The sequence below is a fragment of the Anabas testudineus genome, chromosome 1, assembly GCF_900324465.2.
Source record: "Anabas testudineus chromosome 1, fAnaTes1.2, whole genome shotgun sequence".
Classification (NCBI taxonomy): domain Eukaryota; kingdom Metazoa; phylum Chordata; class Actinopteri; order Anabantiformes; family Anabantidae; genus Anabas; species Anabas testudineus.
The window spans coordinates 27245767-27271290 of record NC_046610.1 but is presented as its reverse complement, the minus strand read 5'-3'; the positions used below and the strand labels follow the sequence as shown (position 1 = coordinate 27271290).

General features: G+C 40.5%; 1 protein-coding gene across 2 annotated transcripts; it reads left to right on the top strand.

The window, feature by feature from the left end:
• The first annotated feature begins 1494 nt into the window (after positions 1-1494).
• Positions 1495-25153, top strand: zdhhc5a (zinc finger DHHC-type palmitoyltransferase 5a). Of its 2 annotated transcripts, none has more exons than XM_026358738.1 (12): positions 1495-2793; positions 6540-8239; positions 9861-9982; positions 10283-10440; positions 12270-12442; positions 12663-12765; positions 12924-13015; positions 13426-13552; positions 17161-17266; positions 17868-17977; positions 19244-20343; positions 23257-25153. In XM_026358738.1, exons 2-12 carry the CDS (start codon positions 8076-8078, stop codon positions 23498-23500), a joined length of 2499 nt encoding a protein of 832 aa, XP_026214523.1. In that variant the 5' UTR covers positions 1495-2793; positions 6540-8075; the 3' UTR covers positions 23501-25153. The 2 variants fall into 2 exon arrangements, with proteins under 2 accessions (XP_026214523.1, XP_026214525.1); XM_026358740.1 differs by having other exon boundaries at positions 23191-23320.
• The last annotated feature ends 371 nt before the right edge of the window (positions 25154-25524 follow it).

Here is a 25524-nt window from a genome sequence, read left to right as displayed (position 1 = left end):
AGATAGAGATGGGAAGGTTGTGCAACAGATAAGGGTGATTAAGGACAGAGATGGAAAGGTGCTAACAACCCAGGAGAGTGTGCAGAAAAGATGGAAGGAGTATTTTGAGGAGCTGATGAACGAGGAAAATGGCAGGGAAAGAAGGGAGGAAGATGTGGATGTTGAGGAGCAGGAAAGGCAGAGATTGGAAAGGATGAGGTGAGGAAGGCTCTGAAAAGGATGAAGAGTGGAAAGGCAGTTGGTCCTGATGGAGAGCAGCAGTGGAGTTTCTAACCAGTTTGTTCAATAGGATTCTAGAGAGTGAGAAGATGCCTGAGGAATGGAGGAGAAGTGTTCTGGTTCCGATCTTTAAGAACAAAGGTGACACGCAGAACTGCAGCAACTACAGAGGAATAAAGTTGATGAGCCACACAATGAACAGTGAAGCTGTGCCAGGTTTAGGAAGAAGGTGGAGATTTGTGAGCAGCAGTATGGTTTCATGCCCTGTAAGAGCACCACTGATGCCATTTTTGCTTTGAGAATGTTGATGGAAAAGTACAGAGATGGTCAGAAGGAGCTGCATTGTGTCTTTGTAGATTTAGAGAAGGCGTATGACAGGGTGCCGAGGGAGGAGCTGTGGTACTGTATGAGGTTGTGGGGAGTGGCAGAGAAGTACGTCAGAGTAGTCCAGGACATGTATGAGAGAAGTATGACGGTGGTGAGATGCATTGTAGGTCAGACAGAGGAATTCAAGGTGGCGGTGGGACTACACCAAGGATCAGCTTTGAGTCCCTTCTTGTTTGCTATGCTGATGGACAGGCTGACAGATGAGGTCAGACAGGAATCTCCCTGGACAATGATGTTTGCGGATGACATTGTGATTTGCAGTGAGAGTAGAGAGCAGGTAGAGGAACAGCTGGAGAGGTGGAGGTTTGCTCTGGAAAGAAGAGGCATGAAAGTAAGTCATAGTAAGACAGAATACATGTGTCTAAACGAGAGGGATCAAGGTAGAAGCGTTAGGTTACGGGGGCTGAGGTGAAGAAGGTGCAGGAGTTTAAGTACTTGGGGTCAACAGTTCAGTGTGATAGGGAGTGAAAGTGTCAGGAGTGTTGTGTGACAGAAGAGTGTCAGCAAGACTCAGTGGAAAGGTGTACATAACAGTGGTGAGACCAGCTCTGCTCTATCGGTTAGAGACGGTAGCAGTGAGAAAGAGACAAGAGGCTGAGATGGAGGTAGCAGAGATGAAGATGTTGAGGTTCTCCTTAGGAGTGACGAGGTTAGACAGAATAAGGAACGAGCACATCAGAGGGACGGCTCACGTTGCCTGCGTTAGCAACAAAGTCAGAGAGGCCTGACTGAGATGGTTTGGACATGTGCAGAGGAGGGATAGTGAATATATTGGTAGAAGGATGTTGGAGATGGAGCTGCCAGGCAGGAGGGCAAGAGGACGGCCAAAGAGGATGTGTTAACAGAAGACATGAGGTTGGCTGGTGTGAGGGTAGAAGATGCCCATGATAGAGTTAGGTGGAAAAGGATGATTCGCTGTGGCGACCCCTGATGGGAAAAGCCGAAAGAGAAGTAGAAGAAGGTTTGAAGAAATGTGAACCAAATCTTTAATGAATCATTTAGAAGCACATATACTGAAAGAAACTTTGCTTTGTTTCTATGGCAAACGGGTCATCACAAAAAACATCTATTGTTTGTTTTTTATAGCATCATAGCCCCTTTAATTTAAAAGCCTTAATAACTCATATGCCAACTGCCAAGGGGCTTCACCACACACACATGATTTCCTGGTCGCAGGATTTCAGATTTTTTATTGTGTGTGTGTTGATGAGGAGCTTGGTTGTGTAGGCTTATCCACATGGCCCCTGCTGTCATTTTAATCTCCCCTTTGTGTACCCTCTATGTGTGTGTGTGTGTGTTTCTTCCTGTGTGCTCACATAATGAAAATAAACATACACACATGCACGCTCCCAGCCCACACACACACACACACACACACACACACACACACACACACAAACATACGTTACTGTGTCAGTGTGTCATGTGAGAGGATTAAAACCTCATGTCGGAGGCAGATTATGTGCCAGGCCTTTTTAGTGACAGTAAAATATATTACCATGGCTCTTTATTATGTATTGCAAGTTAGTGTGCTGGAGGATAAATTTAATCATGATTTATTCGTGTGTGTATGTGTGGAGAAGAAGATGGGAGGGCCTTCGGGGTAGCGGTTGGAGAAGCAATTGATTACGCTTGTAGCTTGATTGACACCCTAGTCGTCCAATCAGTGTTATTCTCATGGCGAAAATTCTGTTGTAGGACCCAGGCGTTGGACTGGTATAGTACTGACAAGTATGTCGGCCTCTCGGAATTTCTTGGCAACCAACGTTCTTTATATATGGGTAGAGCACATAATTGTTTTAGCATTTTATTTACTTGGTTTTTCATCTTCTTAAATTCCGCACGGGCCGAGCGGCCTGTAGAGAGATGCTAGCTATTTTAAAGAAGTTACAAAACCCAAGGAGCTTCCTCCCTTAGCTAACAGTTGGTTAAGCTAGCTGCCTGTAGTAAAAGGAAGCCAGACGTATCCTGTCTGGTTAGCTAGCTGACCATTTATCTGTAAAGTCGCTTGGAGCAAGGATAGCTAGCCTCCACAACAAGACCCGCACAGGTAGGCTGCACTGCTGAATGACTGAAAAAATATATACAACGGGTTCTCCCTGAGGATTGAAAACCCAAGTGGAAATAACCCGACTAAGGCTGTGAGAACCCATTCACCGCTGGATTTTGAACTGAAAAAACCCTCAGGTGAGTTGAATTGTTAGCTTGCTGCTATCCAGCGCTAACCACTGGAGACCTGAGTAGCTTAAGACTAGCTAACGTAGATTGTTTATAACGCTAACGTTACAAAACAGCTAATACACTCACTTATACCGAGTCTAATAAATGAGTCATTACACGCATTACGAGCATAAACCATTAATCATCATCATCTTTTTTTTTTGCTTTAGTGTAGTGCTTCTTTTTATAGAATATTACACTAAATGAAGGCAGAATTTTTTGTTATTTTTAAATTTCTATGGTCGTGCAAGAACGTTACGTTAGTGGTTCTCCACCCTAGCTTTCATTTAATCTATAATGTTTTGGTATAGTCACTCGTTTAATATAACAGCCAATGTTCAGACACTAGAATGTAAACGTAGTTTAGCGTTAACTTTGCTTCTCATCCTGGTTCTGTAGGGATATTATCTTGCCCACTAGCTCTGCGTCCCCACCCCGGCTTCAGTATTACCCGGCGAGCCCAGCGTGGGCTGACTATGGCTCACTGCATGGAGCGTTATGCCAAATTCTATTTTTTAAAACTGGCAGTGGAAACACTGTTTTGCTTATCGGTTATCAAACCTAGAAGCCACTGCACGAATTATATATGCACATCCAATTAACAAAAGCGAGGATCCTACAAGAAGCAAGGAATAAACGGTATACAAAATGTGTTAAAATGTACACTTGCTTATCAGAAGCACCACCCTGAATTGAGAGATTTTCGATGTGTTTTAGCGTGATGTTCTGTCTTTAGTGCACAGATTCATCGGTGTTGCCCGGGCTGCATCCCGTCCACTGAGCTGACAAACCAGGCACTGCTGGTTCATTTGACTTTACATTTCACCTGGCTCAGCTGTATCTGTCAGCCTGTCAGACCTTAGTTAGTTATCCCATTCAAGCCAATTTTCAAGTCAAAGTTGAATTAAAATGACAATTCACAATTAGAGAGGTCAGGAAAATAAATTGTTGCCATTTGTGGATAAAAGCCATTGTTAGGTGTGTTTGATGCACCAACAATCGGACTGCTACTGCCCTTACTGCAGCGGGCCATAAACACCCACTATTTTTAGTGTATAGGTAGTGGCAAAACTGTCTGCTTCTAAATGTGACTAGTGCATTGTTGGGATTTTTTTTACATTTAGTGCATTGAAGCTTAGACGTTCAGCCTGATCGAGAATGGGTGCAATGTTAAGTGGACTATTGATCAGATAACATGGACTCATCTTGTATAGCTGTAGCACTTAGTAAGGTAAACCATCCCTTCCTGGGTATAGTTCCTCACAATAAAGATTAAATACAACAATAAATCAAATGTTAGCAGGCAAGTCAGCAAGTCTGTTATTTAGAAGTAACGTGGGGTGAGATTGCTTTCTTTAATCAAGAGCACAGTTTTTTAAATTGAAAGCATACTTTAATGATTTTCTGTCTAGATTTTGATTTTTCTCTCAAAACCCTTCCCTCGCATTCACAATTTTTCTCCTCATGCTCAGATTTGCTCTGCTGCTGCTCAGACCTTTCTCCTCGCTCTTAAAACATTTGCTCTCACAACGTTTCGCTCACTCTTGGATTTCTGCAAGAACCAATTGAGTGACAACCCTATCAAAAATCATCAGCCAATAAAATTCAACCTGGAACTGACCAATCATGGCACGGGAGAGGGTCAGAACGAGGACGCTAACAGAAGACAAGATTTGTGCTGGCTGACTGTTAGCATTAAATCATGTAGCATTGTGCTGTTTCTCTATATTTATCTATATCATATCTACAATATGTGGACACAGATGAGAAGTACCTAGCTGCTGTTTTGACCTCCCTGGACTTTTGCAACCGGCTATAAATCAGTAGATATGTAAGCCATCATCTACATGTCAGTATCTCAAGTTAGTAATGTTATGGTCCATTCTTTTTACATTAGCGTCAAGGCTAACTGCTAACCAAAACACAACACAACAGAGACTAATGTAACCTTGTCTAACGTAACGTTTTAGCAGTATCTTAATATCAAACACAGCCTTGGACCACAGCTAAATATACACTGTAACGATGAACACACAGATGTATTATTAAAGTTTTTTTTTTTTTTAATTGACAGAGGCAACCTGGACTTACGTTTGTGTAGTTCAGATTTTGGTTTGTTCCAATGTAGTTAAAATAAAAAATGCATCTTACTGACTTTATATGTTCTTTTAATTTTACTGTTATAGTTTTAATGTATACGTGTATATTTTCTTTTGCACCTATAGGTGAGGACTTGACAAACCATTACAAGTTCATATCACAGCCTTGCTTCATGGAGACTGCGTGTTCCAATATTCCCAGATTTTCAATCCTCAGATGTGGATAATTTACACCACACACAGAGTGCTACTGTTTCTTTTCATTTTTAGTTTGTCCAAATACCCTTGTGAGTCTTTGGTATAAAAATAGATGCAGTTCCTACACAGTCCATACAACATTCTTGACAAACCCTTTGCTATATTTGAGATGTACTTCCTTAGACAAATGGTTGACTGTGTTTTAGCTTACCAGCATAAATATAAATTGGATGGAGTAAGATTGTATAAACACAACACAACAAAATCCTCACCATTTCAAAGATAACCCTACATGGACTAATGTATGTATGTATGTATGTCATACATTAGTGTTATCAGTGCATTATTGTTGTTTACTGTATGTATAAAAAAAAATACCAACAATGAGTGTCTCTTGTTTTAGTATAAAAAGGTGGTTAAAATGAAATGTTTGCTATAATATCTGATTGAAACAACAGGTATTGCTGATTCCTGAAATTGAACAATTAACATCTGTGTTATAAATACACATAGCACATAATTAAATGATGACATTATAGCCATGCTGCTAGCATTTGGTTAGCCTTTAAAGGTAATGTAAAACAAATGGAGCATAACATTACTAACCCGATATACTGACATAGATGATGGTTTACATTTCTACTGATTTTACATCTGGTTGGCGCTTTTGGTTTGGTGTCCACATATTGTAGATAAACAGCACAATGCATACAGCACTTCTTCTGTTGGCCCCCTGTTCTGACCTTCCCCCATGACGATTGGTCAGTTCCAGGTTCAATTCAATTTTATTTGTATAGCGCCAATTTACAACAGAAGTTATCTCAAGGTACTTTACAGTGTAAGGTTTAAGACCTTACAGAAAATATTTATACAAAAAAAATTATAGAGAAAACCCAACAATCCCATTTGAGCAAGCTTTAGGCAACAGTGGAGAGGAAAAACTCCAAGAACAGTGCGCAGAGAGCTTCATGGAATGGGTTTCGATGGCCGAGCATGCTGGACTCTAGAGCAGTGGATACGCGTTCTCTGGAATGACTAAATGGGCTTCTCCATCTGGCAATCTGATAGATGAGTCTGGGTTTGGCGGTTGCCAGGAGAACGGTACTTGTCCAACTGCATTGTGCCAAGTGTAAAGTTTGGTGGAGGAGGGATTATGGTGTGGGGTTGTTTTTCAGGAGCTGGGGTTGTCCCCTTAGTTCCAGTGAAAGGAACTCTCTCTCAGAGATTTTATGTTACATTTAATAAACTGTGTGAATGTTTGCAGACACTCTTAAGTCAATAAAATGCAACAGTTGCAGTGGCTGTAGAAAAATGCAATACTGTCAACACTGTATATTATTTATATGTTTGTACATGTATATATGCTGGAGTGTCTGCTGTTTAACCATCTCTTTCTTTATGTCATTGCCACTGCAGGTGCAACATCACGACCAGACATTACTTTTTTATTGGACTGTGGATGAACTGTTGATATTCAGTACTGCTACCTCTGTTTTTCATACATTTCCCCAAAGTGAGGAGGTCACTGATCAATGCTGGATGGTAGAAAAGCGTTTTAAGCTATTGCTCCAGTGAAACTGTGTGGGTGTGCTCTACACTGGAGAAGGAAGCATTGGGAAGGTCCAAGAAGTCTCTGCAGAAGAAGGGGAAAAAAAGGAAAACATTGGTAGCTGAGAGGCCGACAGTTACATAACTAACAGGTGTGGCCACCCACTAACGGAGTGGAACAAGAAGACCAAGCGGAGGAGCAGAGTTCTTTTATGTTGCCATTATTGACTCAAATAGAAGATAACAACCCTATCAACAACCCCAGCGCTCCAGATCAATGCTGTGATTTTTGCTGTTTCTCAACAATTTGATTTAAATGGATACTAATGGATGTTCTGCTGGATCTTCCATCACTTCCTGCCTTTTGTCTTCCAGTCACATCACTGGTGCACTTGGCAGGTGAGGTGGTTTAAATCAGCCACCGACGGGGTTTAGGGATGCCCCGACATAGGAAAACCAGGCTACTCCACTGGCCCGCTTTCAGACTGCTGTTTCTAATACAAGTCCTGGACTGAAGGTTGACTGTCTCCTCCAACAGAGAGAAAGTTGTTGACTTTTTTTTTTTTTTTTTTTTTTTTACTTTTTTTTTTCTTTTGGTAGTCATCAGACTTTCTTTCTCACACTGCTACAGTTCCCCAGGCAACTGATCCCTGGGTGCTGAAAACCTTCAATTTGAGTGAACAGAATTCTCCAAAGCTTTTGCTAGTGCACACTTGGCTACAATTTCCCATCTTATAAAAGTCAGACCCAGAGTCAAATTACCACCTCAGAGATTTTTCTTTAGTTCTGTCCATCATCTACCAAAATTGTTATACCTCACCAAACTCCCCCATTAGACTAGTTAAATATTTCTGGACCAGTTCACATCAAACGCAAGGTTCCTCTTCATTAGGATTTGATTAGACTTTACAGGGCCAAATAACTAAGACCTAAATAGATTTTTTTAGCCATGCTTTTTGTTCTTGCTCAAACTTTCTCTTAGCCCTTGCCATACAAAAATCTAATTTTCTCATTTTTAGACTGATTCTTTTGGAAACTATGTGTCTGTAGTGAACTGATATGTCAGGTAGAGCTAAACTAGTGTATTTGGAGCTTTGTTAAAGATGGATGTTTTGAAACAGGGCTTTCACAGCACACACTTGTAAGCTTATTTTAATCTCACACACAGTAGATCAGAATTTGACCTCAGAATTCAAGAAAACAAGTGTTCACTTCTACTCCCATCTTATTGTCATATTACAGAGGAGTGTGTTACTCTTTACATCTGTTTTAATCTATCCTTTACACTTTTCTTCCTATCATTTCTCTCAACCTACAAATTCGTACACCAACAGAAACATTTTACTTTGATAAATCCTTTGGCGTAGCAGCTGCTACTACACGCCGCATCATATACAGGAAGTGATGCCAGGTGGCAGCAGCAAGAGCGGTGGGCGGGGTCCATCCTCTTCTCCCCTTCCCCACAGCATGATCCCACCCAGCAGACCCCTGCGACCCTCCCGCTATGTCCCAGTGTCTGCAGCCACTTTCTTCCTTGTGGGCTCCACCACACTGTTTTTCTGCTTTACGTAAGTGGTAGTGCTGCACCAGTCTCTCTTACACACAAACCACACAACACACATACTCACAGGCCTACTTGTGAGCTACAGTAAAGCAGAAGGCATAATAACAAACAGAAGTGATAATGAAGAGCAAGGCACTGTTTTCGATTGGATTGGTAATGATTTGACATGAGCCTTGCTTGTTCAGATCAGCTGTTATGGTGAAAAGGCTCTGTTTCAACCCACTATAGACTATAAACTGCAGACACACGTGTTAACTTGGTGGAGACAGATATTTAGTACCTAACTTACTCCTTTTCCCCAGGAATTGTTAGAAATCAAAATGTTGGCATGTTTGAGTCTTTAGAGTCTTATGATAATCCAAGCTTATCCCATTCCAGGGTCTAAGGACGAAGGATGCTCCCTGTGGCAAATTTTTAATTTGCAATATTGGGAAACTTAAATATATTTTTACTTCACTCTTACCAGGTATTGCATGCCCTGAGTCAATCAGATGCAGCCTGGTTATAGCCTGGACAATTTAGTTGTGTGGGAGGTGGAGTATGGATGCAGACCTTTTCAAAAGAACAACCTGAACTTTTGTTGTTGAGTGCTTGTGACATAATGTGGAGTCGTTAGTGTTACAGGCTGTAATCACTAATCCTGCTGACAGCTCACTCCAAAGAAGAGTGTGTGTGTGAGTGTGTGTGTGTGTGAGTGAGAGAGACAGAGAGAGAATCAGTGTGTGTGGGAGAAACTATGTATGCAGTTTAAATGTGAGAAGTCATATTGACAGATTTGTGTGTTTGTGTGAACTTGTCTGTGAATCTAATCTCTCTCTCTGTGTTGTTAGCTCTGTGCTTTAGATTAGTGAGGGGAAAATAGGCCAACATCTGTCACCCTAACAAAAGCCCATCATCCAGGCTCTCAGTTTCTTCTCCCACAGTCTGTTAATGTTTGTATGCCTGCAGTCACTCTCCCATTGCTTCTTATTTTCTTTCCATGGTAATACAATATTAGAAAAAAAACTGCAATAATTAAATATATCTTCTTGAAGGCCATAAAATAGTAGTGAGAACAACTGTAATAACAACAACAGAATTGTCAGCGCATTTTTACACATCCACCCTTGAAGACTTTGGCATAATGAGCAGTTTGACATTGTAGGAAACACTGGCTTTGTTACAATATCCCAATGATCTGATATTTCTTGTTGTACGGAGACCCATCATCTGTATTTGTGTGGAGACTTTAAGTTAAAAAAGTAACATTTTGTTTAGGCACATTGAGAAACTGTGAAGGTTTAGATCATCCATGTCATGATGTGTTCTTGGACAGAAAACTCCAACCCCCAAAAATATAAAAACAAAACAAAACAAAGGTTTAGGTTTGAATCAAACTTTAGCTAATGGTAACCAAATACATTTGGGTTTTCCCTTAATTAATTGAATTAATAGATTTAATTTGTTTAGTTTTGTTTTTTGGTATGTAGCTGTAATTTTCACCAGACAAAGTCATATTCATTGAAAAGGCCATGTGTAATGTTGTGGATCTGACAGATTCTGAGAAGAATGGTGGTCCTGCAGCTTCTTTTCAGGACCACTTTACACAACTTGAGTCAGTCAGTGTCTTTCTGTTGATGTTGCAGGTGTCCGTGGCTTTCGGAGCATTTCACAGTAGCTGTTCCCATCTACAATGGAGTCATCTTCCTGTTTGTTCTGGCTAATTTCTGTATGGCCACATTTATGGACCCTGGGATCTTCCCAAGAGGTGAGCACATTGAAGGTTTCACTGTACTGTGTGTCATACAAACCTCCAGAATCAGCATTGGTTGATTTGGTTTGACATTACATTTAATCAAAACTTAAATTAACTAAGCTACATCAATGGCTAATTCACAGAGTGATTATTTAATTGACCTGCAGATGACAAAGAACTGATCTAAGAAGTAATCTAAGGATGGCTACTGAGTAATAATCTCCAAGATGTTGCTCTTCTCTGTGATTTTTTTTGCAAGAATGTGTAGGAGTACTAATGAATGTCACACTGTGTTCTGTTGGCTTTCTGTAGCTGAGGAGGATGAGGACAAAGAGGACGATTTCCGTGCTCCCCTCTACAAGACAGTGGAGATTAGAGGGATTCAGGTCAGGATGAAGTGGTGTTCCACCTGCCGCTTCTACAGACCGCCGCGGTGCTCCCACTGCTCCGTATGTGACAACTGTGTCGAGGTGTGCTCACACTCAACAATTAACTATGTACTGTATATGTTATTCTTTGTGATGGTATACAGTGCCTATAAAAATATTCACCCCCTTGGATGTTTCATCCTTTTATTGACACTATAAATTAGTCATGGTCAATAAAAGTTATAGAATTTGACAAAAAAAAATTCAGAAAAAAATCTTTATTAATGTCAAAGTGAAAACAGGTTTCTACAAAGAAATGTCAATTAAATAAAAAATATATAAGGTGAAATCAGTGTTTGCATTAATATTCACCTCCTTTAAAATGCCTGACCTAATCCAACAGAGGTCCAGATATTTGGTGCTAGTAGTCCCACAACTAGGGAAATGGGGATCACCTGAGTGCAGTGAATGTGTCTCAAGTGACTGCAGTATGAAGACACTTGTCTCTGGAAGGGTCTAGTCACTGGTTATTCAGTATTCCTGGCTACCATTACACCATGAAGACAAAAGAACACTCCCAGCAACTCAGAGAACAGGTCATTGAAAAGCAGGGGATGGATACAAAAAAGTCTCCAAGGCACTGAACATCCCCCAGAGTTTAGTGATATCCATCATAAAGAAATGATAGTAATATGGCACATGTCTAAATCTGCCTAGAACAGGCCGTCCACACAAACTGAGTGACCGTGCAAGAAGGAGACTAGTGAGAGAGGCCACTAACATACCTATGACTACTCTGAGGGAGTTACAAGCTTCAGCAAATGAGATAGGAGAGACTGTACATAGATTAACCGATGCCCGGGTTCTTTACCAGTCAAAGCTTTATGGAAGAGTGGCAAGGAAAAAGCCACTGTTGAAGAAATCTCATGTTAAATCACGACTTGAGTTCACCAGTAGGCACCTGAAAGGGGCTCCATGGTCCAGTAGAAGAGGGTTCTTTGGTCTGATAAGACCAAAATGGTGCTTTTTGTCCATCAGACAAGACCATGTTTGGCGCACACCAAACACTGTACATCACCATAAGCACACCATCCCCACTGGGAAACACGGTTGTGGCAGGAGGACAATCTTATTCAGTCTGCAAGACAACTACTGCTTGGAAGATAATTTGTTTTCCAGCAAGACAATGACCCGAAGCATACAGGGAAAGCTACACAGAAATGGTTTACAGACAACACAGTGAATGTTCTTGAGTGGCAGAGTCAAAGCCCAGACCTCAATCCAATAGAGAATTAGTGGATGGACTTGAAAAGGGCTGTTCACACCCTATCCCCACACAACCTGACAGACCTTGAGCAAGTTTGCAAAGAAGAACTCCATGCTGTGATGTAGCCAATGGTGCATCTACTAAATACTGACTTGAAGGGGGTGAATATTAATGCAAACACTGATTTCACCGTACCATTACCTTACTATTCACCCCCTTACCTAACCTGACACATGTGAGCTGTTTAAATTCCACTTAAAATAACTACTCATAATTTGACAAAGGTATTGGTGAACATATATAGACATGTAAAAAATTGTTGTTGCTCTCAGTCGTAGTTTATTTACATACACCAGAGAGTCATATAAATGTGCTTAAATGACCAAAATGACCAAAAAGTGGATTCTGCATTCTAAGCCTGTATGGATGTTATTATCCCTAAAACCCAGCACCTGACAAGCTAACTGAAGATCAGAAGAAGATTTTTTTATAGAAAGGAATCTTGCTTCTTGTTTTGAATAGGAGTTTCACATCTGATCAAATTCCTTTTCTTTATTCTTGTTAGTCTGTCAGAAGCTGTAATATAAATATGCAAGTAAGGAAAGGTACACTTACTGAGAACTGTGCTCATTTAGAACGGTGTCTTCTCAATCCTATAATGTAGGACTTCGACCACCACTGTCCATGGGTAAACAACTGCATTGGCAGGAGGAACTACCGCTACTTCTTCCTCTTCCTGCTGTCTCTAACGGCTCACATCATGGCCGTGTTTGGTTTCGGCCTGCTCTTCATCCTATACCATCGGCAGAACATTGACTGCCTGCATGCAATTGTCACGTATCCTTTGAGTTTTCTCATGCAGAGAGGGGAGAGAGAGGCTACTGGACACTTTGAACTGTGATATTTTTTTATAAGTTTCATACCATTATCTGTCCAAAATCTAATACTCTCTAATATGCCTACTGTCATGAAATCTATAGTATAGTAATTTATGTATTTTGTCTTGGTCTTTGTCTGTTAACTGTCTTAAGATAGTCCTTGACCCCTGTGCTCTCAGACTAGCTGTAATGTGTGTTGCAGGCCTGTTCTTCATCCCTGTTGCTGGCCTTACTGGTTTCCACATAGTGCTTGTGGCCAGAGGCAGGACTACCAATGAACAGGTGGGAAACTCTGAGTGGAAAGTCTATTTATTTTAGTTTGGACATTTTGCAAAATTATGATGCATTTAATGACCTTTTAGTCCATTCTCCTCCTCTCAATGCTTCTTTTTATATGTTTTTTTTGTGTGTCCCTGGTGTCTGGTACTGTCTTTCTACAGGTAACAGGCAAGTTTAGAGGTGGTGTTAACCCTTTTACCAATGGCTGCTCGAAGAATGTCTCTCATGTCCTGTGCAGCTCACAGGCACCCAGGTGCATGTTTTAAATATGTTCATGCTATTTAACTTCTTGGTCTATGGTCAGCATTCATTCCAGGTATTACATTGTCTCCAACAGTGGGCTGGAGAGTCATATTCATAGATGAGTATTTTTGATGAGGAAGAAGTAAGAGAACTGTTTTAAGGATTTTCTACTGACTATTTTTTGCAGAAACACTACATCGGACACCATATGACTGTCTTTTTTCCCAAGCAGTATTAATGTTGTTTATTTTTAAAACCACCATGCCTGCAGAGTATTGTCATGGATCAGACATACGAAAGGAGCACTGATCATAACCAGGATATTTCACTGCTGAGTTAGGGCTTGTAATAACTGTGTACTTGCTGTGCTGTGGGCTTTACTTATGATGTGAACACTTGCTGTCTTTGTGCTGTCTGTAGGTATCTAGGCAGGAAGAAGTGTGTGCAGAGCGTGTGTGTGCAGCCTCCTTTTCTGCAGCCACAACTGACAGAGGACCAGTTGGCTGCAAAGATCCTAGATAACGGCATACAGGGTGATCTCCATCGGGTAAGGAAAGTAGGATGGGAGCTCACAGGCACAAACATCACTGAAGTGGCATAAACACTGTTGCTGTTCTCCATTTTCATCTCAACACCAGTAATAAACAGTCTCTCTGGCCTGCTGGCAAACAGATGTTATAGAAGGGTGCTTTGCCCCTCTTTCAAATCTGCTCTTTCTCTGAGTTATGTTTGACTAGGATATCTCATTTACCTCATACAAAAAAGAAATCTGCCCCCTTCTTCCACCTGAGGAATATTGGTAAAATTAGTAGTATCCTGCCTCAAAGTGATGCTGTCCAAGCATTTATTACTTTCCCACTGGACTATTGTAATTCACTATTAATAGGATGTCTTAATAACTCCTTAAAAAGCCTTCAGTTAATCCAAAATGATGCAGCCCAAGTTCTGACTAGAAAGTACAAGAGAGACCATATATCTCCTACGTTAGCTTCTCTTAACTGGCTCCCGGTAAATTCGAGAAACCAGAAGACACTTCTCCTCACATATAAAGCACTTAATGATCAAGCTCCATCATATCTTTAAAACCTCATACAATGACAAGAAAAACTTTGTGAACCTTTTGGAATTTGGAATCTTCATCTAACTCACAACAATACAAAAACACAGTCTGCTGAAAATAATAGTACACAAACATTATATGTTTTCATGTTTTTATTGAACATAGCATGTTAACATTCACAGTGCAGGGTGGAAAAAGTATGTGAACCTAGCCTAATGACTTCTCCAAGAGCTAATTGGAGCCTGGAGTGAGCCAAGCTTGAGTCCAATCAGTGTGATGATATTGGATGTGTTCATGAAAGCTGTCCTGCCCTTTAAAACACACACACCAGTTTTAGGTTTACTGTTGCAGCACTGTTGCCACTCTCCATAGGCCTGTAAAGATGACTGCAAGAGCACAGCGCAGAATGCTGAATGAGGTAAAGAAGAATCCTAGAGTGTCAGCTGAAGACTTGCAGAAATCTCTGGTACATGCTAACATTTTTGTTGACACATCTACAATAAGGAAAACATCAAACAAGAATGGAGTACATGGGAGAACACCATGGAGGAAGCCATTGCTGTCCAATGTCTTGTTTTTCTGTTGTATAGTTAATACTGATGCTGTCCACTCTATACTGTTCTTCTATTCTTATTCTATACAGTTGTCCTATTTAATGTCACCTTGCTGCTGTAGACAAAAGAATTTCCCTTATCTTATCTTTAAAAAAATTATTGCCGCACGTTTGAAGTTTGCAAAATATTCTGTGGACAGATGGAACCAAAATTGAGTTGTTTGGAAAAAACACACAACACTATGTGTGGAGAAAAAAAGGCACAGCACACCAACATCAAAACATCATCCCCACTGTAAAACATGGCAGAGGGAGCATGATGGTTTGGGCCTGCTTTGCTGCCTCGGGGCCTGGACGGATTGTTGTCATTGATGGAAAAGTGAATTCCAGAGTATCAAGACATTTTGCAGGAAAACGTAAGACCATCTGTCCGCCAACTGAAGCTCTGCAGAGGATGGGTGATGCAACAGGACAATGACCCAAAGCATACAATTAATTCAACAAAAGAATAGCTTCAACAGAACAAAATACACCTTCTAGAGTGGCCCAGTCAGAGTCCTGACCTCAACCTGATTGAAATGCTGTGGCATGACCTTACGAGAGCCATTCACACCAGACATGCCAAGAATATTGCTACACTGAAACAGTTTTGTGAAGAGGAGTGGTCCAAAATTACTGCAAATCGTTGTGCAGGTCTGATCTGCAACTACAGGAAACGTTTGGTTGAGGTTATTGCTGACATTATGTCAGACTTATGTTAAGCTTATGACTGTACGTCATTATACTTTACATGTTAGTGTTAGTGTCAGAAAATTGAGTAAAAAACTCTCAGAATAACAAGCATCCCATCTCTTCTAGAAGTTTTGGGAGTATCTCGCATTTTAATGGTGGCTATCTAGAACCTGGAAATTAAACATTTCTCAGATATCAGGTGTTTCCTCTGTTCTTATCATAGGTGTGCCTCCTGTAGAATGAGGGACTGTCCCACGCACCAGCACAAGTGAGGCCTCTAGGGACATAGCAGAGTGTAGGTCGTCTGGGTTTGTGAAATTTCACAATAATTAAATTATTTTCTTAGGTCAGTTGATGCTGAGTGAAGTTTAATATATTTTTGTATAATTTGTAATTATTCAATTAATGTATTTTATCTGATGCAAATAGGAAAACAGCAATAACATTCAATCAGCATTATATATCAGCTATTGGACTCTCTGCTCTCTGAAGATCAGCATCAACCATTGAATAACCCATATCAGTTAATCACTAATCCTGAAGTCAGAAGTTCTGAAGTACATTATTTTACAAAGTGCTGTAATGGTCAAAAAGCTGTACTCAAATATTTTTTACTTTGTAAAAACAAATACTCGAAGACTTGTCAAAATAACAGTATGGGTTACATACATACATTCCTCTACAAAAGTACTGAAAAAGTAAGGCCAGTTTTCCAATACTTTAGAGGAAAGTTTATGTCCTACAACACAACTTAAGTAATGAGTACCTTATGTGAAAGGGAAAAAAATTATGATAAATGATAGTCTTTCTCAGGTTAAGGTACAAAAGTCAACAAATAGAACCATCTGGACAATGCCAGCTGACAGTTTGATTTTTGCTTTATTACACCATTACAGTGGATTTTAAGTATGGCATTTGGGGAAGCACAGCCAGTACCTCAATTTTCAGGGGCTCAAAAGCATTGGCCCGCTAATTTACCAAATAATGCTATCTCTGTCTGAGTAACCTGGTTAGTTAAGTGCAGGTGAATAAAGACAGAACCTTACTGGAAAAGAAGAGTGGAAAGTGCCATTCATTTTGTTTGCACCCCAAAAAAGAAGAGGGGCGGTAACAAATGATGTTCGTAATTTTTTCCTATATAATCAAGTTTATGTAGCCTCAAATTTTGAGTCTGTACCAACATAATGAATGGTATAAATGTACCAGACAGCTAAGAATTAGGTAGCAATGCCATTACCAACCTATGATCATGATGTTTAGTCACTAATGAACTAAATCATAGTAAAATATCCATATTTATTATACTTCTTTGCACATTATCATGGGTCTAGTCAGCACCATATTTTTATTTGGATGTGCATTAGTATTCATCTATAACTATAACATCTATATCAACTATAAATATTGATAAATCATACACATTGCAGACATGAAATTCTAGGGGAAGGTAGGAACCCAAACTAGTCAGGCAACTGTACAAAGACCTCAAGGGGGGGTTGTTGATTACTAGTGCATGGGGCACTGTAACACATAATATAGTTTATTTTGTAATTATATCACTTTTAATACCCATTTCCTCCAGGTTCTTTGCGGTGACAGGTCCGTGTTGCATTATGGTGCCTGTACCCCAATAATGCTTGCAAATCTAGTTCAGGTTTTGTTTTTTTCACTGTACACACATAAAATACACCAAAAGAGGTAAACAGACAAGTTTCATAATGTTTATTTCAGTTGTCAGTTGAATAATTTTTATTAGTCTTGACTTTGAATCTTTGAACTTTACCTGTCCTTTTTTCTGTTTTTTTTCCAGTCCAAGTCCAGTCTGGAGATGATGGAGAGCCAGTCATGTGATGTTGAGCCTCCTCCTCCAAAACCAGAGCTCCGATACCCTGGAATCACTAGAGGAAACACTGAAGGTAAAAAGTCTCTAACTTCCTGCAGATTTTCAGTCAGCTGTCGGCACAGAAACATAATCTTGAGATGCACAGATTGCAATTTCCAATTTTCTATTTTTCCAAGACTTATAACTGACATTCCTTATTTTTGCCTTATAAAATGCATTTTTTTCCTCCTTACTAACATTAAATAACTTCCACGCCAACATGTGTCTCTGAGGTTGCTGACTTTATAACTTAACTGAATGACAGCATGTAAGCAGGAGGCATTTGGACAATGCTGTTTTTTTTTTTGTTTGTTTGTTTGTTTGTTTTTTAAAGAGGAAGCCCTGTGTGTCCTTCTGTCTCCTGCTCAGATTTCTGCTCCCACAGCAAGCCCCTAGCTCAAAGCAAAATGACTGCTTTGAGCTGGGGAACAAAGCAGGTGAACAGCGAGGAGCAGACATTTTTACCACTCCAGACCGATCACTGGTCATAGCCAAAAAAGCTTAAAGCAGGCCCTTTCTGATCTCAAGCAGATCAGTCTGTGCATCTCTAATCTTGTCATATTTTTGTAAAAACTTAACACTGATCTGATTCTAGGTTGATTGGTTGTTTGTTCTTTCTCTTCTTCCTCCTGCAGAGTGCAGTTTACTAAACAAAGCCCCACCCACTCCCACCATGTATAAATACAGGCCCACCTACAGCCCTAGCAAGAACCACACAGCGCTCACGCATGCTTATGCCAATCAGGTAATGCACACATTGGACACAGCAAGGTTAAACACAAGAACTATACCTCACAAAGAATCAGTTGTTGAGTCAGTACACTTATGTAAAATGTTCATGGTGCGTGTGTATCTGAGGAGAGGTGTTTTTTCTTTTTGTGCTTCTGCTTTTATCTCCTTAATTTGAATCTAATGCATCTCCATTTTTGCTTTTGCTTTTCCTTTTCCTTTTGATTTCCTGTCGGCCTGTTGGTTTGGTTTCTCAGTGGCTTTCTGTTGATCATTATCAGTAAGTGATTGTTCTTAAAGCATTTCCCTCTTATTATTTGGAACTATGTTTCCTGCCCCTCTCTGTTTGTTCTAGACGTGGGTAAAATACTGTTAGAATATATTTTAGATGATTAAATCTGTTGCGGCAGTGCTGTTTGGACAGGAACAGGAGTAACAAGCAGTAATATACCGATAGGTTGGTTATGCTCAGTATTTGTACCAATTTCTGGTCTATATTCTCCCATTTGTCAAAAATATGGTTTGAAATCTTTCTTTTTTTTCATTTGTTCAGTTTCCTATTTTCATTTCCTTTTGCTTTTTCCCCTTTTTTCCTTGTAGTGACTCCTGTTAAATCTCCCCTCTACTAACGAAATCAAAATTCAGTTAATTTGCTAATATTTGTTACGTGTTAATTGTAATGAATGATTTGTGACTTAATATTTTCCCTGCCTCTTAAAAGACAGGGACATTTTTCTATGTCTTGTTATGTCATATATTATTGTACATTTAGTACAATATTATATAGTACTAAATAATAGTATATAAGACAACACTACCAAGTGGTTTCTGTATGATCAGTTTTCAATTTTCAATTCTGTGTAGTGAGTGTTTTGCAAATCACTTTTAAACCTTTAACGCAGTATGGCTCGGAAGACCTTCAACACACACGTTTGACAAAAGAAAAGTGTGCTTCACTGTGTCTTTGCCTCCTTTCTTGGTGACACTTGTCACCAACTGGAGTGATGTATAGAGGTGTAATTTTTCTGTGTCTGAGGCCTTTTGTCTTAGTATCATTGTATCATTTGAGTGGTGATATTCCCAAAGTAAACATATTAAATATCTGCAAAATGAGCTGCAAGGCCTTCAATATGTGTCATTTAGAAATATCGCTACAGGATGTCATCACTAGAGGGAGTTTAGCAGGAATTCACATAGCACTCTTGTTGTTTCTTTTCCCTCTTCTCACTCCTCCTTCCTTTAAACTGCCTCCTCTTTCTCCTTCTCTTCCTGCCTCCTCTAGTTAAGTCGAGGTGAGAGTGTTGGCAGTGCCAGGGACTCCTCTTCCTCCACCTCCTCCCTCCTTCAGGCAAGCCAACAGCCTGGTTTTCGTTCCCAGCCCAGCCTGGACCGGAGAGACACTTTATCTGACAGAGTGGGAGGGGGAGCAGGTGGGGAGAGGAGGGAGGGAGGAAGAGAGGTGGGAGCAGGGGGCATCCCTGGCTACACCCTCGGCGGCCGCTCATACCCCTCCTTCTCTGACCCCACCGTCCTCTCAGGAGTGGCATCGCGGTCTTCCAGCTCCACGCACACCTCAACAGGTGCCGTCCACGTCTCTGAGGCAGCCACCACCTCAGCCAGCTTCAAGAGCTTAGCCAATCAGACACCACCACCTCAACACAAATCTCGCAACGGGAGTCTGTCATACAACAGCTTACTTGCGGGTGATGATGATTTTGACAAGGGGGTGGCAGTGGGTTCAGCAGCCCCAGATGCTTCCTCTGGGAGACCGTGCACACCAGCAGTAGGCGGCTACAGCTCCCCCTTCCTATCATCACAGCAGAGAGATGCTGATATGCACTCTCAGTCACCCCATCAACACCACCGCTCCTCTCACCACCACCACCCATTTCTCCATCGCTCGTCCTCTTCCACAGCTTCCCCCCCCCCACCTCCTCCAGAGAGGGAGCGCCTGCTGGGCGAGTCCCATCTGAGCACTCACCTCCTGCCTGCCAGTCAGCCTTCTGCCCCCCCCTCCTCCTCAGCACCGCCTCACCATCATCACCACCACCACCACCATCACTCCCATCACCATCATCATCACTCCTCTTCCACCTCTACTGCTCGCCCTCCCCGTTTCGTTCCGCCCCATCACGCTTACCCTTATCGCACCCGCTCCACTGACAATCCTCTGGGCTCTTCTGCCACCTCCACGACCCACCCTCCTCGTTCCCCACACCCCCCACCTCTGGGCAAGTCACTGTCATACTCGAGTGCTGCCGCTGCTGAAATGCAGTATCGGCTGGTCCGAAAGGCCTCAGCATCGGCCGGAGCTAACGCAGCGGGGGTAGGAGGAGGAGGAAGTGGAGGGATGGGAGGAGGAGGAGGAATACAAGCACCGAAGTGAGTATGAGTTTAACCTTTTGTCAGGACGATTGGTTTGCTGCTATCCCTGAAAAAACCACCCACCTGCCTGAAAACCTGACTACCTGATTGACTGCTCCTCCTCCTCTTCCCTTCTCTCTTCTTCCTCCTGCCAGACTTCCTGTGAGTTTCTCCTTCTTTTCCCTTTGCTTGTTTCCATTCATCTGTGCGATTTCTCTCTGTTACATGTACTGTGTATGTCTGTTTGTTCTAGTCTCTGCATTATTACCACCTTCTGTTGGGACATTAACATTTTGTAGCAGTGGCAACCAGAGATTGCGTTTGACTTTTGTTTGTCGTTTGACACTCCTAAAAATTCATAATCTCAGTCATAATCTATTATTACGTGACATTTTAATTAACATTTTTAAGACATATTCAAATCTACTAAAGCCTCATTCAAAACTTCTCTGCACTGCTGCCAGTGCTGTTCAGTGAGCCTGGCTTTATGGAAGGATTCCACAGCACCTTCACACAGTAAGATTTTATGAAAGCATATATTTTCTAAAATATATATAAAAAACATTTCATGTTGTATTTATAAGGGCAGAGAGAGAAAAAATTAACAGACAAAACAACCACTTTGTGGTCACTTTCTAAACTGGGGGGTAGAATGGAAACTTTAAATTTGTAAAATTATGTTCCCAGCAAATATATGGTCTCTTTAGTTTGTGCACGCTATATGTGAAAAAATATGACATTTTAGTCATGAATCTACACACTTATATTTAAAAGTTCTTTACATTTAGAGAACATCTGAAAGAGAAGATTTCTCCCAAAAGTATGAGTTAATTACAATGCGAAAGGATTTCAGCAGTTTATTTCATTCTTCCTGACAGTTCCTCTCAAGCTGCCATCTTCAGGTCTCTCAACTATGCTGGATTTGGTTGGGTGACTCATTGACAGTTTTGTCCTCCAACGTTTTCTTTGCTAAGAGGTCACCCTAGTCTCAGGTCTAATGCATTCTGGAACAGGTTTTCTTTAACAACTGTATTCTTCTGTATTTGGCCACATTATATACAGGTAATGTAATTACATTACCTGTATTAATTACCATTAATTCAGGCAGAGTGCAGTCAAGTGTAGTCGAGATTTTAGTCTTTGATTTTTAATACATTTACCTGACCAAATGATTGTGCTCTTATTTTAGTGAAGTTAAGATTGATGAGCAAAAATGGCTACGCAACACATGACAATAAAACAGATAAAAAGAAACATTGTGTATATCTGACTTGGATGCATTAGGGAAACCTCTCCACTCACACTGTTGCATTTATGTTGTAATTAACTGTGAAAAAAACATCTCTATCGTAACATGATTGAAACAACAATAGTAAGATCTTTCATCACAGACTAGTTTCTGTCATTTCCACTAAGGCTTTAGATTTTTTTAATAAATGCGACGTGTTTCTGTCTTGTCCAGGATCCATGTTGCTTTCCCATCTTGCTCACTGTTTGTGCCATTTACTGTTAAGCTCTCACTGCATGGTTTACTTATGAGGTTCATTACACAAATGTCTAATTGTGTAACTACACTGACAACAAAATTAAAAGATGACCAGATGACCAACTATAACATGAAAATTACTTCATGAACTCTTCTTAGCTATAGTGTAATATGAATGTTTCATTCTAAAACCATACTTACATGCAAAGTCATGTAGTCTTGCAATTGAGGTGGTAAGACCTAGAGAATGCAGTTGCCCATTCAGTATTGTTGCTTTGGACTGATGCCGTTTATTGAACTCTTATGTGAATCAAATATGATTGGAAGCAGTTTCAAAATCAAAAGCACTGGAACCCGGAATTAGACATTACCTGGAGCTGCTGTATTTGAGATAAAATCTGAGAAATATCCTATTCCATCTGTAAATACAGCAAGTAATAGTCCAGAATATTTACAGTGAGTTCAGTTGATCTGGCAAGAAAAGGAATTTCATGGTTTTCTGCATTCATTTATCCTAAAATTATGACGTTTCCTACACCATACTTCACGACTGGGATTATGTTTTCATGATGATATGCCAGATGTTATGCTGTGTATTCTTAACAAATAGTTCAGTCTTAGTTTCATCATTCCGCAAAATATTTTGCCAATCAGTGCAGTGTCAATGTGCTCTTTGGCAAATTTAAGGCGTGCAGCAATGTTCTTTTTAGTAAGCAGCATCTTCCTTTGTGGTGTCCTGCCAAAGACACCTTTTTTTGTTAAATGTTTTACGCACTGTAAATGTGTAGTTTGTTTGCCTAACTTAGTGACTGGTGAATTTCTAAATTCTTTGATATCATTTGTAACCTCTTGCTGCTTTATGTAAATCAACAATGATCGTGGCTCCTTTCGGTGAGGCATGGCTCACAGCTCTAGTCCACACCTTCCAACTAATTTGCTTAACTTATGGTAACACCTGAGTAGCTTTTTTGAGGTCATCAGGTTAACATACTTTTTTACACTAGAACTGTGTGTTTTTTATGGTGAACATACATGAAGACATTTGTGTTATTATTTAATTTTATTTTACTATATTGGTTAATACCCTTGACTTAGATGAAGATCACATCACATTTTATGAAGTAAAATTCCAAAAGGTCCACATACTTTTGTTAGAGGTTTGAAGAAAAAGGTTTCAATTCACCCATCATCAATACAAGATCTTGGCGAAAAATGAATGCAACTCTAAACGGGAATCAATTCTGTGATATTGCAGAAGTTTATCGTAATGATGCCATGGCACATGCGTGCCGTAATCTAAACTAAAGGTGGTCCAACAAAATATTAGGGTGTGTGACTTTTTGACTGATCTGTCACTGGCATTTCCATCTCCTCTCCAGGTGACTTCCGGACTTCCTGCCCTGCTCCGTCAATTCATTCTCTGCTTTGTGTTTTGCTAAAACCAGGGATGAACTAATCCAGATGAAACCTCAGAGCCGGACTAATGGTGGCCAGCCCTTCTTCTTGTCCCCCGCCTCCCTCTCCTGCTCTGCCCCTTCTTCCCCCTCCCACCCAGTCTGCCCGTCCACCCGGCCTGGAGCAGCCTTTCCCAGCTTATCATTGATGCAGAGTCCTGCCCACAAGCCTCAGGGCAGCGGGGTGAAGAAGGTGACGGGCATTGGGGGCACCACCTATGAGATTTCTGTCTGAGTGGTTGCCAGCTTCCACCTTGAGGACCAGTAAAACAAAGTGACACTGGATCATCTTACTGCTTATCGGCTGTGGGGCTAAACTGTACAGAACTGTCCTGCTTCCAGACACCCACTTTGATAACTCTGCTGAAAAAATGACAGCAAGACCTGGACTGATATCAGTTAGGACTCGTTTGCACTGGGATATAAAATACTGTTTATGTCTTCTGGTTTTTCGACTGGTCAGGACAGGAACCAGGATTATGTGTGTTTTCTCCTCACTGTAGCTCAGTAGGTAGCACAAGGCGTTTGCTTGGTCTGGTCTGGATGTTAAATTGTAAAAGTATCGCAGCGCTAGGCGCTACCACTGCCAGGGTTAGGACTTTGATTGTCACTGGGGCAACCAATGAGCATTGAAGATTGTTGTGGCTTTCTAAAGGTTTATATCACAAAAAGAATTTAATATGAGAATATTTAGCCATTTTCACATTTAAAGCATTACTGAATGTAAAACCTAATAATGACACCTATGATTAGAGTGATAATGAACTCATTCATGCACAGTCTGTGGAACCCAATTAGAATAATGTCCATTTAAACATAAGGGCTTCCCATGCACAACCAGCTTAATGTAAATTAAATGTGATATGATTTGAAGTCACAGGTAGTTTGTAACACGCTCTGGCCCCAGTTGTCAGTTAAAACCTACTTCCCCCAAAATGTATGGAGTGTTGTGTGGTTTTGGTGGACCAACAAGTAGTGTTTGTGTGATGCACAGAGTCAGTAATGCAGACCAGGCATTCTCTGTAACCGGCTTGCCGTCGTGTCTTTCACAGCCCTCCCAGTCGGCCACAACAGGAGGCGCTGTGAGCTCAGTGATCAGGCATTCATCATGGACTTGTGACTATCTGCCGGCAGCTGGAAGCAACGTAATTCGTCAACTTTCCAAAGGATGCTACTGCGTGAACTGTCCTTTTAATGGAACGATGATAAATGTAACATGTAAAAAAAACAGCAAAAAAAAAGCAAAACAAAAACTGATTCTCTTTCTTTGATTTATTTGTTGATTTATTACTAGATGTGAATATGATTCCATGTTTGTACAGGATGATGTGATTTTAAATGTGGATTTCCTTTTCTTAAAAAAAAAACCCCAAAAAACATGATATTCATACTGGACTGTAGCATGCACTACTAGCCCATTGCAGGCCACTGTGTTTGGCTGTTTGGATTCTAAAGTCAACAAGGAAATCATGTTTAGGCCTTTTTGTTGCTAATAAGGTCATTTAAGACGGGGCAGATGAATTCCTTCAGGATTTGCCTTGAAATTTCAAGTGTTTTAATTTTTTTCATTTCACCTATTTGAAGTTGTTTTATATGAATTTTTATCGAAATTTATGTGTTGATAAATTAAGAGTTTTTAATATTGACTTAAAGCTGGGCTGTGTTTGGTTGGATCTCCAGTTCAATCTGGATTTAAAATGGTCTGAATGTCTTATTTTCAAGGTTAACATCTCTGACCACACACCTTTATATGAGGAAAGTCAAATTACCAAGATAATGTAATTTTAGAAGAAAATGTCATTCAGTGTTAATTTCTCAAAAACCGGGTTGTAATATTTGAACAAGTTAGTAAGAAGTCATCAAAATAAAGTGCAGTATTTGAAGAAAATGTTTCTATCAAACATTCTGTTTTATTCTTAGACTCAGTTGATTTCATGTTAAGCATTTCCTGGCTACTTATTTAAACTTTTTTTTCCCTTGCAAAATCTACTCCTCGCCCCCTCTGCCTTCGCAGTGGCCATGATCTCTGTTGCAAATTTGTAACTATCAAGTAATGTGGATTTCCTGCTGGTCTCAAAACATGAATGATGGTGCTCAAGATTAAACAAACTTGATGCTCTTTGTATCAGAATGTGTGTTGGTAAAAAAAATCTAATATAATAAAAAATTTTGCTAAACTCATGATATAGTGCAGGGGTTCACAGCCCTGGACCTCAAAGGCCCCTGCCCTGCTTATTTGCCAACTATTCCTAGTTGAAA